The sequence below is a fragment of the Exserohilum turcica genome (genome assembly GCF_000359705.1).
Source record: "Exserohilum turcica Et28A unplaced genomic scaffold SETTUscaffold_2, whole genome shotgun sequence".
NCBI lineage: Eukaryota > Fungi > Ascomycota > Dothideomycetes > Pleosporales > Pleosporaceae > Exserohilum > Exserohilum turcicum.
This window is the reverse complement of record NW_007360025.1, coordinates 9,715-23,366: the sequence shown is the minus strand read 5'-3', so window position 1 is coordinate 23,366 and position 13,652 is coordinate 9,715. Positions and strand designations below refer to the sequence as shown.

At 43.8% G+C, this 13,652-nt stretch overlaps 2 protein-coding genes across 2 annotated transcripts; one reads left to right on the top strand and one right to left on the bottom strand.

Annotated features, from left to right (window-relative positions):
• Positions 1 to 689: 689 nt before the first annotated feature.
• Positions 690 to 5,281, top strand: SETTUDRAFT_153307 (glycoside hydrolase family 18 protein; the record flags this gene model as incomplete). Its single annotated transcript, XM_008026980.1, has 9 exons — positions 690 to 758; positions 1,030 to 2,469; positions 2,539 to 2,731; positions 2,783 to 3,024; positions 3,084 to 3,197; positions 3,250 to 3,389; positions 3,520 to 3,595; positions 3,650 to 3,993; positions 4,042 to 5,281. 9 exons carry the CDS (start codon positions 690 to 692, stop codon positions 5,279 to 5,281), a joined length of 3,858 nt encoding a protein of 1,285 aa, XP_008025171.1.
• A 396-nt stretch (positions 5,282 to 5,677) lies between these two features.
• SETTUDRAFT_30821 (uncharacterized protein) lies at positions 5,678 to 6,504 on the bottom strand (the record flags this gene model as incomplete). Its single annotated transcript, XM_008026797.1, has 2 exons — positions 5,678 to 6,400; positions 6,469 to 6,504. The coding sequence occupies 2 exons, from the start codon at positions 6,502 to 6,504 to the stop codon at positions 5,678 to 5,680; spliced, it is 759 nt and encodes a 252-aa protein (XP_008024988.1).
• Positions 6,505 to 13,652: the final 7,148 nt, after the last annotated feature.

Genomic DNA, 13,652 nt, shown 5'->3' with positions numbered 1-13,652 from the left:
TTTGCTTCTTCGAATCTGCTTTGTGGCGACAGTTATCAAGGCCTTTTTGCCCACCTTGAGGTAAGTTGATCAGGATAGCGCTGGACGAAGCGACTAGCCCAGTGTACTCCAACCTCAGTCTTGGCGATCTGTGAGGCAAAATTGCGTATCATTGGCTGAGTAGGTGGTAAGCCTCTATCTGTTAGTCGATTAATATAGGCGATTAGGGCCTGCTCCTGCTGTGGGTGGAGGAGCTGCCGTTTTTGGCCACCTATCGCGCGTGAGGCGTGTAGGCCTTGGTGTCTTTGGGTAAGCGTAGATCGAACAACACTATATTTTTTTGCAATATCTGTATACGAAAAAGGCTCATCAGGTCCTAGGGCATTAATAGCTGCAAGCGCAGCCTCAATATTAGCCATGGTGGTGGGGATACGACGCGTTGAGGTTGAGGTGGTTGTAAGGCGCGCGCGCACTTTGTGGTCGCGCGCACTTTGTGGTGGGGCTAGTTAGGTCTGGCCAAGCGAGGAGCCGCCCTGCAGCGGCGGCATGCGGTCAGGCCTCACCACCACGCATGGTACCTGCATGACGCTGCATGTACAAACCATGTATTTCATGCACGACAGAAGCGGCCGAGGGTGTGCCTGATCGTCCCAGAAAAGAAAACGCTAACAGAGTGCCCACAGCAGAAGAAGACGTCTACTACAACTGTCATGCTGAATCCAAGGTTCGACCAGCTCATTCGCTATTCAACTCTCTTTCATCCGCTCATCTTGGTCTGGGTGCTCGACCATGGCGAAATTATCACTTTGTAGCGGTTTTTATTATGTTTTACTTCTTGGGGGTGCTCTGTAAGTCATGCCATGTTCATTCAAGCCATCATCTTGGCTGTCTATCCTGGACAACTTGTTGTACAGGCCATGCCTCACATTGATCGATCTCCAATTCCACCAGACGAGATTTACGGTCTTCAAGTGACTCAAGCTTGGTTTCCTGACAGCACACACAAGGGCTTCATGTTCCAGGGTGGAGGTAATTCGACGAGCGAATGAGGGCGACGATCTCGACAAGTGGCTAGCAGAAGCCCAAAGCGTGAATGACACTGTTCTTGGGCGTTGTCCCGTACTATGCAGTGCCACGAAAGATGTTGCTTCGAGAGCTGAATGGTTCTTGTACTCGGATGCGGAGCGGCTAGCGGCCTGTAATGAGACGATGCTCATTGACATGGTTGTTCAGAACGCCGAAGCTGATCTACATGGCAAGATCATAACTCGCGCATGTAATGCCGATTATGCATCAGTGGCTACATCTGCTTTCGAATCCGACGCCGAAAAAGCCTCGCTCTGCACAACAGCCAACCGCATGTTAGAACAAGTGTCCATATCCATGCATCAACCAGCATCAGGCAATGATGCCTTTTCCACAAACCACCTGGTCTCGGCTGGAAGTCAAGTCATGAACCACCTTGCACTACAGACGCCAGCATGCAATCACAGCGTCATGGAGTTCGCATACTCTCGGTCCTCAGTCATCGGTGTGTATGCTGGAGCCGAGGTCAATCAACACAGCTTGACAACTGAGGTGCTGAAAAAGTTCTTGGCTCATGCTCAGGAAGAGGGCATCTCCAAAACGACTGTCGTTCAGCTGTGTGGAGCTGAAGGGCGTGGCGCCGGCTATGGCGTGGGCATCGTGGCGACAAGTGCAAAAAATTTATCGTTCGTACAGGAAGCTATCAAGACTTGGTTGAGCGGTGATTGCGTCCCTCAAGACAATTCAGGCAAAGATTGGATGCAGGTCACCATACGAATTCCTGCCTCGGTTAACCAGATCCCGAGTAACAGCACCAACTCGACTGTTCAATCTCGAAATACTTCACCCGCTCACCTGGACAGAAGAGCTCGCCTCGACATCAGAGCAGACTGCAAGACTACCACCGTGAACGGCGGTGATGGTTGCTGGGCTGTTGCGAATCGATGTGGCATTACCCAGACGGACTTGGAGAAGTACAACCGCGCCAACCTTTGCAACACACTCATCAAAGACGAGGTAGTCTGTTGCAGCAGTGGAATCCTACCAAGCACACTTCCTTCTGGCAATTCGGACGGCACTTGCAAGACAAGGGACGTTGTTGAAAAAGACGATTGTACAACTCTCGCTGCCAAATGTGGCATCAGTGCAAACGATTTCATAAAAGCTAATACTAAGACAAATCTTTGCTCAAATCTCATGCCGGGGCAGAAGGTGTGCTGCACTGCTGGCAAGTATCCTGACCTGAAACCTAAGCCCGATGCAAATGGAAATTGCGCAACCTACTACACGAAGAAGGACGATAGCTGCTCGAAGGTTGCCGTCGCTCGCGATCTTACGGTTGACGATCTTATGGAGTTCAACAAGAACACTTGGGGTTGGAATGGCTGCAAACCCGAGGTGTTCTATGAGAATTTCTTGATGTGTGTCAGCAAGGGCACACTACCCATGCCTGCCACTGTTCCGGTACATACTTATGATTTTTGCCATTTACGCTTGCAGAGCTACGTCTTTTACTAACCCACAACGCCATAGAACGCCGTCTGTGGACCCACAAAGAATGGAACTGTACAGCCATCCGCATCCACTAACATCAGCATGCTCAACCCTTGTCCATTGAATGTTTGCTGCAATATCTGGGGCCAGTGTGGTATGACCGATGACTTTTGCGTTGTGAGCAAGTCTGAAACTGGTGCCCCCGGAACCTCTGCCCCTGGCAAGAATGGATGTATGTACCTCGCCCTATCTGTACTTTGCAACACGTACTGACAGGCATCAGGTATCAGCAATTGCGGTAGAGACATCATTAAAGGCACTGCACCAGCGAAAAAGATCAAAATCGCATACTACGAGAGCTGGAATCACAATCGTCCATGCTTGAACATGCCAGTCACATCCATTGCCGAGGAGTACACGCACGTTCATTTTGCTTTCGCAAACGTTACGCGAGGGACATACAAGCCAGAAATCACCGATGAGAAGACTCTAGGGGAGTTCGAAAGCTTCAAAACGCTCACAAACGTCAAAAAATCATCTCTTTTGGTGGTTGGGCCTTCAGTACTGAACCTGGAACATTCCAGATCTTACGTGAGGCCGTTCTGCCAGCCAACCGCGACACGTTCAAGAACAACATCATCAGCTTCTTTAACGAGCATGGGCTCGATGGGGTCGATCTTGACTGGGAATATCCCGGAGTAAGTATCTGAGCAATCGCCATTATGAACGTGCTGACATGATGACTTCTAGGCTCCTGACATTCCTGATATTCCGACTAATGATCCTGTCAATGGTGTCAACTATCACCGACTACTTTCAAGACTCAAGATATCCCTCGGATCTTCCAAATCGGTTTCATTTGCAGCACCCGCATCATACTGGTACCTAAAGTCCTTCCCTATTAAAGACATGGCCAAGGCCCTCGACTACATCGTATACATGGCCTAAGATCTGCACGGCCAATGGGACTACGGTAACAAATGGACTTCCCCCTGGATGCGATACCGGAAATTGCTTAAGATCCCATGTCAATGAGACTGAGACGAAGGACGCGCTGTCTATGATTACCAAGGCTGGAGCTGACTCTGGCAAAGTGGTAAGCAGTATTGTGGCTAATGAAATTGAGAAAATCAGGTTGACATAGGCATAGGTTGTTGGAGTCTCCAGCTATGGCCGGTCTTTCAAGATGGCACAAGCTGGGTGTGACAGCGAGAGCTGTTTGTTCACTGGATCGCCTCGAGTTTCCGATGCCTACAAAGGCCGATGCACAAACACTAGCGGTTACATTTCCAACGCCGAGATCCAAGAGATTATCAATACTGGTAGCCTCAACAAGAAATACACAAACGAAGGCTCAAACATCATGGTCTTCAATCACACAGAGTGGGTCGCCTGGATGGACGACGATATGAAAGGGTCTCGTTCGAAGTTCTATGATTCGTACAACTTCGCTGGAACCACAGACTGGGCGGTGGATCTTCAAGATTGGCATGGGTAAGCTCTCTACCAACTATCACGTTAAAAATCGCTAATTTATCATAGGGCGGATGAGCCAGAGGACTACGAAATGCCTATCGACGAAAACTACTGGGCTGACTGCGAGGGTCAGTACAACTCACTGGACCAGTTGAAAGACCGTAAAGGAACAATTCCCAGCCATTGTATGGAGCAGTACATCACAGACGTGCAGATATCCGTCCTTGATGGTGCACTGAAAAAGTACAAGGATCTCGTCGACAAGCGTTACGACGACAAGTTCAGGATCTATGCCAGCTATGTGAAGGACCAGATTCCCGATCAGATCAACAACTTCATGACAAGCGACAAAGTTGACAAGTACTTTAGTTGCTCGGATTACAAGACTCGGGGAACGTGCTGTAAGGACTGCCGATATGCTACCTGTATCGAGAACTGTATCAAGGGATCCAATTGCAAGGGCGGCAAAGGCGAGTATCCCATGGATAAGTGTCCCAGGATTGAGTTTCAGAAAGGCACGCTGGACGGCGACTATATCCCAAACGCAACTTTCACCTTGAAGGATAAGGATGGGTTTTACAACGATCTCTCCGAGACATGGGGTATCGACAAAGAGTGGATTACAATGGGCAAACGATTGATGCGCATCAACAACGGCTGCCAGTACGCCGGCGAGAACGTTCAGAACTGCATCCAGTGGAACAACAACTACTTCAAGAACTACCCTATGATGAACGGGGACAAGGTTAAGATATACAACCCCAAGGATATCATTGGCGATTCATACCCAAAGGCTCTAGATATGCTATACCGCTTCCAAGATATGTCGATCGCAGGTATCTGGGACGAGCAAATCACCGAATCCGACCTCGTCGACTCGATGTCGCTACCGGCCTTTTCTACCGAGGAAGCAATCTCAGCAATGGAGGAGACTGTGCAAAAGGCTGATGAAATTAAAAAAGCGGAGCGCGAAGAGTTTATTCTCAACTTCATCATGGGTCTCCTGTTCTTCATTCCTTTTGTTGGCGAAGCCGCAGCCGAGCTCACTGCCATCCGAACCATTGCCAGGCTTATCGGCACAGTAGGAGACGCTGCACTCACGGTGTATGGCGTAGTTCAGGACCCGGAAAACGCCTTCATGACTGTCTTTAGCGCTCTTGCTGGTGCGGGAGTTGGAAGGGGTGGCTTCAGGAGTGCGGCGAAATCGAGGCGAGGGATGATGAAGGCAGAATACGATAGTCTGGGGCCGGTGAAGGGCAAGCTCGATACTGTGGAGGACCTGAGAGGAGGTATGTGTCCAAACTAGTGGATGTGGTGTTTCGAGTCGAGACGATGACTTGCGGCGACCAAGATTCTGTGTTGCACACCGCTACATAGGATACTTTTCCTTATTAGTAGTTTTCTTCGGTTCAACCATGGCCTTTTCTCTAGCTCTGTAGGCCTCTAGAACGATTATCCTTTGTCTATTCGCCTCACATTGTGATCAAGACTCGGTCATAGAACATCGCAAAGCCAAAAAGACGAACAAGCAGTGCACACACTCCAGCACACATCACAGCAAAATAACAAGATTCATATGCTTCCAATCTCTTTACCGGTATTAATAGACTATAGTCCGATATTTCCAATATATACTTTAAGTAATAAATACTCCAAGCCCAGGAAGATAACTGTTCTTACTTTGCCTAAGAAACATCAACGTTTAATATGGCCCCGCCTGGATTAATGGCGGACTCCGTAAGCCATCTCCAACTTTGATACATTTAGGATACAACACCTTCCCCACTGCCCCAATCTTGTCTTTATCATCTATACCCCCTAGGAGCACCTTTTGGCAATGTAATGTATGACCCCAGTTCGCTAAGTGGCTATCAATGTACCCTAGCTCCGCGTATGCCCGGTGCATCTGACGCCACATATACGTACAATGCGTGTAATGATATTCTTGGGTAACATAGATCTTGTGTTGTCCAGAGAGTACAACCGACAGCGGGGTCTCATTTTGGCCGGCCTCGTCAAGAAAGAACCTCCAGGCTGTCACGGCGACATCCTTGTCGTCTTGTTTTTGACTTTGGCTTTGACGTATTGTGTTGTCAGAGTGTATGCTAGATGTGTTAAAATACTCATAGTGGGCTAGAAATGCGGAAGTAGTAGCATGATCGAAGCACTCATGCGTTTGCCAGGCCATAGATAAGATGTCAAAGTGACAGTTCCGGCGCCGTGCTTCTTCAGGTGTTCCTCCACAATCCTCCCAGCGCTTAGTCCCTGCTTTTCCGAATGTTGTTGAGAATTGTAGAAGTAAGTTTTTTGTAGCAGAAGTAGCGCGTAGGGCGTTTAAAAGGATAATAGCGATTCCAATACAGATAGCGATGACTAGGAGCATGCACAGAAGACCACACTTTCTAATTTGACGAGACTTGCGGATCTAGTCGATCTCATATTATCAGGATCTGCCTTACAGTCATACCAGATAGGAGCACAGATGCTACTCACCTCATGACTAGGACTTTTCATCCATCGTAGATTCATGACCTAGAAAACAATCTAGCCCAGACGCCGTAGCCTTGTTAACCTCTTGCGTGCAGCAATGAACTGATTTATAGGAAAATCGTCCCTAGTTTGTAAAGAGAAGCAGGAATATTTTATGGGATATTGTTAGGTATTCAGTATTCTTGGGTTCTACGTCTTTGCACTTAGTATTATGGATAGTACGGGAAACTACTTGGTGAATTATAATAAGAGGAGAATACCGTAGTATGACCGTCCATTGTCTCACATCTGCAACTGCGGAGATAGAAGAAATTTGCCGTAGACAGCTCAAAGCTAGCGGACGGCAGTATAGTGTTGGTACGCTAACTGCATATGGGGTACTTAAGCAAGGATGTTGTACGAGTAGCAGCTTGAATTAGGACCGCAACGGGTTGAAGTAGGACCGCAACGGGTCGAAGTAAGACCGCAACGGGTTATGATAGGACTAGTAGTTATCCTAAACCCACACAGAAGCGATCACAGTTCAGAACTAACACTATTCTATACTTAGACTTAAAGGGTCAGCTTCTACATAGTATATAATGTGTACACGATTAGAAAGCTCTTTTCTATATAAGCAGACTAGACACAACGCTCATACCTGCGCAGTTACGATAGATAGTACAAGTAATAGTAGCGATTTAAATAATTAATTTAGTATATTGCAATAGTTTATTAACTAACGTGTTTCACCAGTAAGCGGGCCACCCCAGTATGTGGGCCACCTCCCCAAACTTTTACATCTTTGTAATAGTATTGCGCAACACTACTACAATACTTTTTATTAAGTAGAATAAGATATTATTCTTTAGACGCATTGCTATCCTCTATACCCTCTAATTCTACTTGACAAGTGCGAGAGTTGTGTCCAATTTGGCTGCAACGCCCGCAGCGCCGTTCACTACGCACCCTCTTCGCAGACGTTGCACCATTATTATAGCTACCACCCTCTGCCTTAGCGATCTGATTAGCTATCTGGCTAACTGTCTAGGACCCCTCTGCCTGTACGTAGCGCCTCTTACGAGTTTTTCGCTTCGTTACTTTAGTAATCGTAGCTTTAAGGCGATTAAGTTTCTCCTATATTAACACTATATTATAAGCTATCTACTAAGCTCCCTTACTTAACTGCTGTATCTACTCCTTAAGAGAACTTGTAGGAGACCCTTGCTGGATTTACATACGGTTTCGAATAAGCGTAGCCTGCGCCTCCATTTCGCGCGCGTTGCGCGGCGTTTTCGGCTCCCAAGCAGTAGTCTCTTGCGCTGGTGGAGTTGGCGTACGCAGCATGACGTTAAGCTGTGATAAAATAACGTTATAATCGTGCGGTGAAAGTCTAGCACCTTAGAACCCTCCGCGGATATTTTCTGGTGTAATAGCCTTATAATAGGCCTTTTTAAACGCTAGTAGGAAGGTTTCTTTGCTAATATAATAGATGCGATTGCGTGCTAAGACCAAGATAGCATCACCATACGCGCGCTTTAACGGCGAGAAGCAGCCCACATCAAGAGGCTGTAAGAGGTGCGACGAGTGGGGAGGCATACAGAGGAGGATTATCTTCATCTCTTCGCAGAGATCTCGGAAATCCACCGAGCAGTGGCTCTCATAGCCGTCAATAATAAGCAGCCTATGCGTCCCCACAGGCCGCGCATGGGAATCAAAGTGACGAAGCTAGTCAAGCGCTAGATTGTTGTTCGTCTAGCTGGTAGGACTAACTTAGATCACCTAGTCGCGTGGCAGATCCTCCGTGAACTAGGTAGAGATTAGAACCTTGCTAGCGAAGATAAGAAACGCTAGGATACGCGTGCCTGTTGCGCCAACGCCTTATATCAGCGTAACCCACTCACGATTGCCTGGCTAGATCTTCTTTGTTCTCCCTAGTTTGTCTGAGCCTGTGATAACTAACTGTGATAAAATCTTGCCTATAATAAAGCCAGTCTTATCAAAGTTATAGATATCTTCGTCCACGATACTATACTTTGCCTTCATATTCTAAACTAGCTCAAACTAGCCCTTAATAAGCGCTAGGTCTTCGCAGAGAGCTCGCTGGTGATCGTATGGACGGCTCTAGCGCGTACGCAGCTCAGGATTGCGCTAGACAAACCTATCAACCCAGTTCTTGCCCACCTCCTTCCCGCCACGCTCTCGGAGCAGTCTGTTGGCCATATCTCGCACGTCGTCTTTCCCACAGGGTAGTCCTCGCTCAGCCTCGACTATTACACGCATAGTAATAGCCTCCTCTTCTAGTTTTGTTAGGCGCCTTGCTGGTGGCTCCCAATCGCTTCGAGGGCGCTGTCCAGCTCGTCGACGCTAGATTGTTGTTCGTGGGACGCTATAGGCGGCAGCAGCGCGTCGTTCACTCTAAATTTGTTTAGAATTAAGATTAGTAATAGCAAGAAATAGATCTGCTTTAGTATAAGTTTTTAACGCGTTGCGTTGTTGAGACATTACGCGTTGTTGATGCAAAGGTGGGATATCATAGGGAAGTGGCCCACATACTGGGGTGGCCCGCTTACTGGTGAAACACGTTATAATAAAAGACTATAATAACGTGTCAACGTCAACGCGCTAGTGGGGAGTGACCGACTCGCTTAGGTGACCGACTCGCTTATGAACCACGTTAATGATACGCTAATAGAGGCAACGCCTGCACCGCCGCTCTCCTCGCACCCTCTTCAACGCACTCTCACTATTACTATAACTACTACCCGCCTGTTTAGCTAATACTTCTTATACTTCGCCTATAGTAAGAGTCTCTTCTATCTATATATATTGCCGCTTATAGCTCTTACGCTTATTTGCTATATCTAGAGCCTCTTAAAGAGCAGCTACTTCCTCTCTTATAAGCGTTATTTTATGTGCTATTTGCTAAGCCCCTTTACTTAGCTATACAACCTTCTTATTAAGAGAATTTATAGAAGACCTAAGGCGGTTTCTTACTCTTTGTTGAATAAGAGTACTTTAAGCCTTAACCTCGCGCGCGTTGCGTGGTGTCTGCGCCTGCTAGGCGGCTGTCTGTTGTAGTGATTGTACAGGTGTCTGCACTACCACATTAAGCTTAGATAGCACAGCCTGTGGGTTGTATGGGACTAGACTAGCGCCTCTAAAGCTAGCTTGGATATTCTCCTTCGTGATAGACTGCTTAAAAGCAGTCTTAAAGGCTAGTAGGAAGGTCTCTTTGCTAATATAGTAGGTGCGGTTACGTGCTAAGCCTGAAATAGCGTTGCTATACTTGCGCTTTAACGGCGAGAAGCAGGCGACGTTAAGAGGCTGCAATAGGTGAGATAAGTGCGCAGGCATGCAGAGAAGCACAATATTCTTCTTCTTGCAAAGATCTTAGAAATCGACAGAGTAGTAGCTCTTATAGCCATTAAAAATAAGCAGTTAATACCCACCTATAGTAGAGCTCTTTATATAGGTATTAAAGAGCTCTAACTAGGCAAGACTAAGCTAATTATTTGTCTAGCTATTAGGACTAACTTTAAGAACTTAGTTAGTAGGCAAATCCTTAAACTAAACGTTAATAAGCACCTTACCCGCAAAGACAACAAAGGGTAATATTTAGCGACCTAACGCGCCCACGCCTTAGATTATAGTAACCTACTTATAGTTGCCTAGCTGCATCTGCTTTTTTTCTATATCCTTCTAATACTATAATTAATAACTATAATAAAATCTTACCTATTATAAAGCTAGTTTTATTAAAGTTGTAAATATTATTGTCTATAATACCCTACTTCTGCCTTATTGCCTAGACTAAGTTAAACTAGCGCTAGATAGCTACTAGGTCCTTGCAGGCGGCTCGCTAGTAATTATAGGGACGGCTCTAGCGCGTATAGAGCTTAGCAGTCTGCCTAATAAAGTTATTAACCTAATTCTTGCTAATAGGGTTGCTACTACGCTTCTTTAATAGTTTATTAGCTATTGCTTAAACCTTAGCCTTTATAGGGGCAAATCCACGCGCAGACTCTTTAAAAATACGTCTAATAAAAGCCTCCTCTTCTAGCTTATTTAGGCGCTTTAAATTTAGTTTATAGTTGTGTTAGGGGCGCTTTCTAGCCTATTAATTAAATATTATACTTTACGGCACGTTATAGATAGAGGCAGCGCGTCTTTAGCTTTAAATACGTTATAATTAGATATTAAAAAGAGCAAGTTAAATATCTAATTTAGGATAAGTTGATTAATAGTTGTGTTGTTAAGACATAACGCGTTGTAGTTGTAAGGGGCTGCGCTCCGGGGAGCAATTGCGAGGTATACAAGAGGTTGTATTCGATAGAGAGCTATAGAGTCTACTTGCGTGGTGTTTATTTACTTGTCGGAGAAAGGTTGCACCGAGTGTCTGAGCGCGTCGTCTGGGCGCCGCTCAGGCCTCGCACAGATGCCGGGTTGCAGAGTAAGACCTGGCGTCTGCTGCTTGACCGAGATTCCATCGAGGAGCTATCCAAAGGGCGTTCAGCCCGTTACAGTAGTATCAACGTCAACGCGCTGGTGGGGAGTGACTGACTCGCTTGGGTGACTGACTCGCTTATGAACCACGTTATATTAACTTATTTCATGCATATCTAGCCGCGGCCTTTTATGTATTAATTAAAAAAAAATTTCTTACTAATTCTCTCAGATTATATACACTGATACTAAGTATAAGAAAGCTACTCTAAGTGTAATTAAAAGTCATAGCTACTTGGTTTCTTTCTAGCTAAAATAGAATATAAGTAATATAGTTAGTAAGATTATATATGTATATAAAGTAATCTAAATTATCTCATAGACTTATACTATAGTTATAACAATATAATCATAATCATTATTGCTGAGTCTTCCTAACATAGTAAGGCTTCTAAGCTAATATCATAAGTAGTTTAGAAATGGATTATAAAGAGATAGTATTTTATCTACTAAAAAACAGCCTCTATACATAAGTCTTTTACCACTACTACTCTTTTACTATTTCTATTGCTATTGCTACAGAACTTCAAGCTTAATTATTAAAAATATAAATAGCTAAAAATTAAAAACTTATTGTTATTGTTATGGGCGAGAGAGGCCTAACTAACGAGTATGCATTCACCTATTGTACAGAAGAAGAAAGATACAGAAAAGAACTATCTAGAGGGCCCTCCTTTTATAGTTGTTACTCGTACGAACGCTCAGACCTTTAGTCTTCCTCCTTACTTAAGCTTGTTCGTACGTAACTAACCACGTCATTTAGTCACGTGACTAAAGTCATGTGATTCACTGCCATGTGACCTGTAGGTCATGCCTCTCTGGCGTAGCCCTTTACAGTTATACTATAGTCTACTCAACATAGCAGTGGTAGTCATATTTTAATATATTATATTTACGAAAGCTACTACTTACCCAGTTTAAAAACGTTCAAAACCTTAGTATCTATAAAATAGTTTTCATTTCATAACATTTTAATAAACCTATTTTGAATACAATTCTATATATATAATCTTTCTCTACTACTTAATGTCAGATTTTTAATTATATATGAACTTGAGACTTTTTTTACCTTATTATGAATAAACTTATGAAAAATAATAAGCTTTAAGCGTAGATATAAGTGTTGAAAGTCTGTCTAGTATTAAAAGACTTTTTATGGTTATTATAATTATATTAAATTTTAGCAATCGTAATTAGCTATTTATGAAAAGATATCAAAATACTTATACGTTAATTATAAATACTCTTAACTACTTACTTTATTATAAAATGTTAGCTATTTATAAAAATAAAAGTATAATTATAAAAGCATAATAGAATAAAGTAAGTAAGGAACTTAACTCTAGATGCTTATTGAAAATGGAATCCTATAGCTAAAGTAAGTAGTATTGTGCAAAGGCACAGGGTCACCATAACCCTTGTGCTAACTAAGCACTGCTTACTTTTAACAAGGAATATAAATTAGTAGTTGAGTCTATAAGAAAAATTAATTAACAATATCTCTTAGAAAAATCTCTTATTTAAAGAACTAACTACTTATACTTTACACTCTCTCCCCTCTCTTATAGCCTATAGAACAAGGAAGAGCCTATAGTTTTACTCTCTTTACTAAGAAGACATTATAGTTTTATACTACACCTCTATAAATAGTAAAGCCTAAGAGGCTACGTTTAACTTCTCAGTAGATAGAATAGCTAATATATACTAATAGTAAAGATAATAAAGATAGTAATACTACTTAAAGTAGTAGTAGAAGTGCCTTTAACTCTAAGAAAAAGAACTAGAACTTGTTAGAAAAAAAGAGAATAAAGTTTACTTAATTTATTTTAAATAAGTAGGTATAGACTGGCGAATGGGTAGGGGTAGAGTAAGGGTAGGGTTGGCTTATATAATACCCAGCCCTACTCCTACCCCTACCTACGCTAAGGTTCCTTAGCATAGGTAGGGGTAGGGTTACTAAGACCTAGGTAGAGGTAAGGTTAGGTTAGCTAAGACTTAGGTAGAGGTAGAGTTAGGTTGGCTAAGACTTAGGTAGAGGTAAGGTTAGGTATATAACTATTAGGTTATGCTACGTTAAAGTCTTATTTTATTATAGATATTAAATACGTTCTCTTACGTCTACTACTACTCTACACTAAGCTTTAATATTAATATTATTATTATAGAATTAAGTTCTATTTACTATTATATAAGTATGCTCTACTACAATCTTACTTCTTTATTACTACTGCTAGCCCCCTATAGAGTACTTCTTACTATAGTGCTTAAATAGCTGGGAGTCTTTTTAAACAATTATAACTCTCTTTATATATATAGCATTAAGCAAGCAGTCTATAACGTTAGTAGCTATAATAAATATTAGTAATAAATAAACACACTTTTAAAGTAGCTATTTTAAGTAGGCCTTAGCTACCTCTTGTAGGGCTTTAAAAGCATTGCAGGTCTAGCGCTACTCTTTAGAGCTATCTACTCTTGTCAGATAAGCGGCAGAATCCGGGTGCGGACTCGAGCACCAGGATTCTGTGATCCTAGCCAATCAGAGTCAAGCGCCAAGCCCACCCTAGGTAGGGCCGATACATGAGACACAACTGATACCACTGGTGTCGCAGCGACAGCGCTCATAAGGCGGCGCTCCTGCGCGCCGCTGGCGAGGACAGAACAATCAATACAATCAATTCTCCCATCAATTATCGCAGCTATTC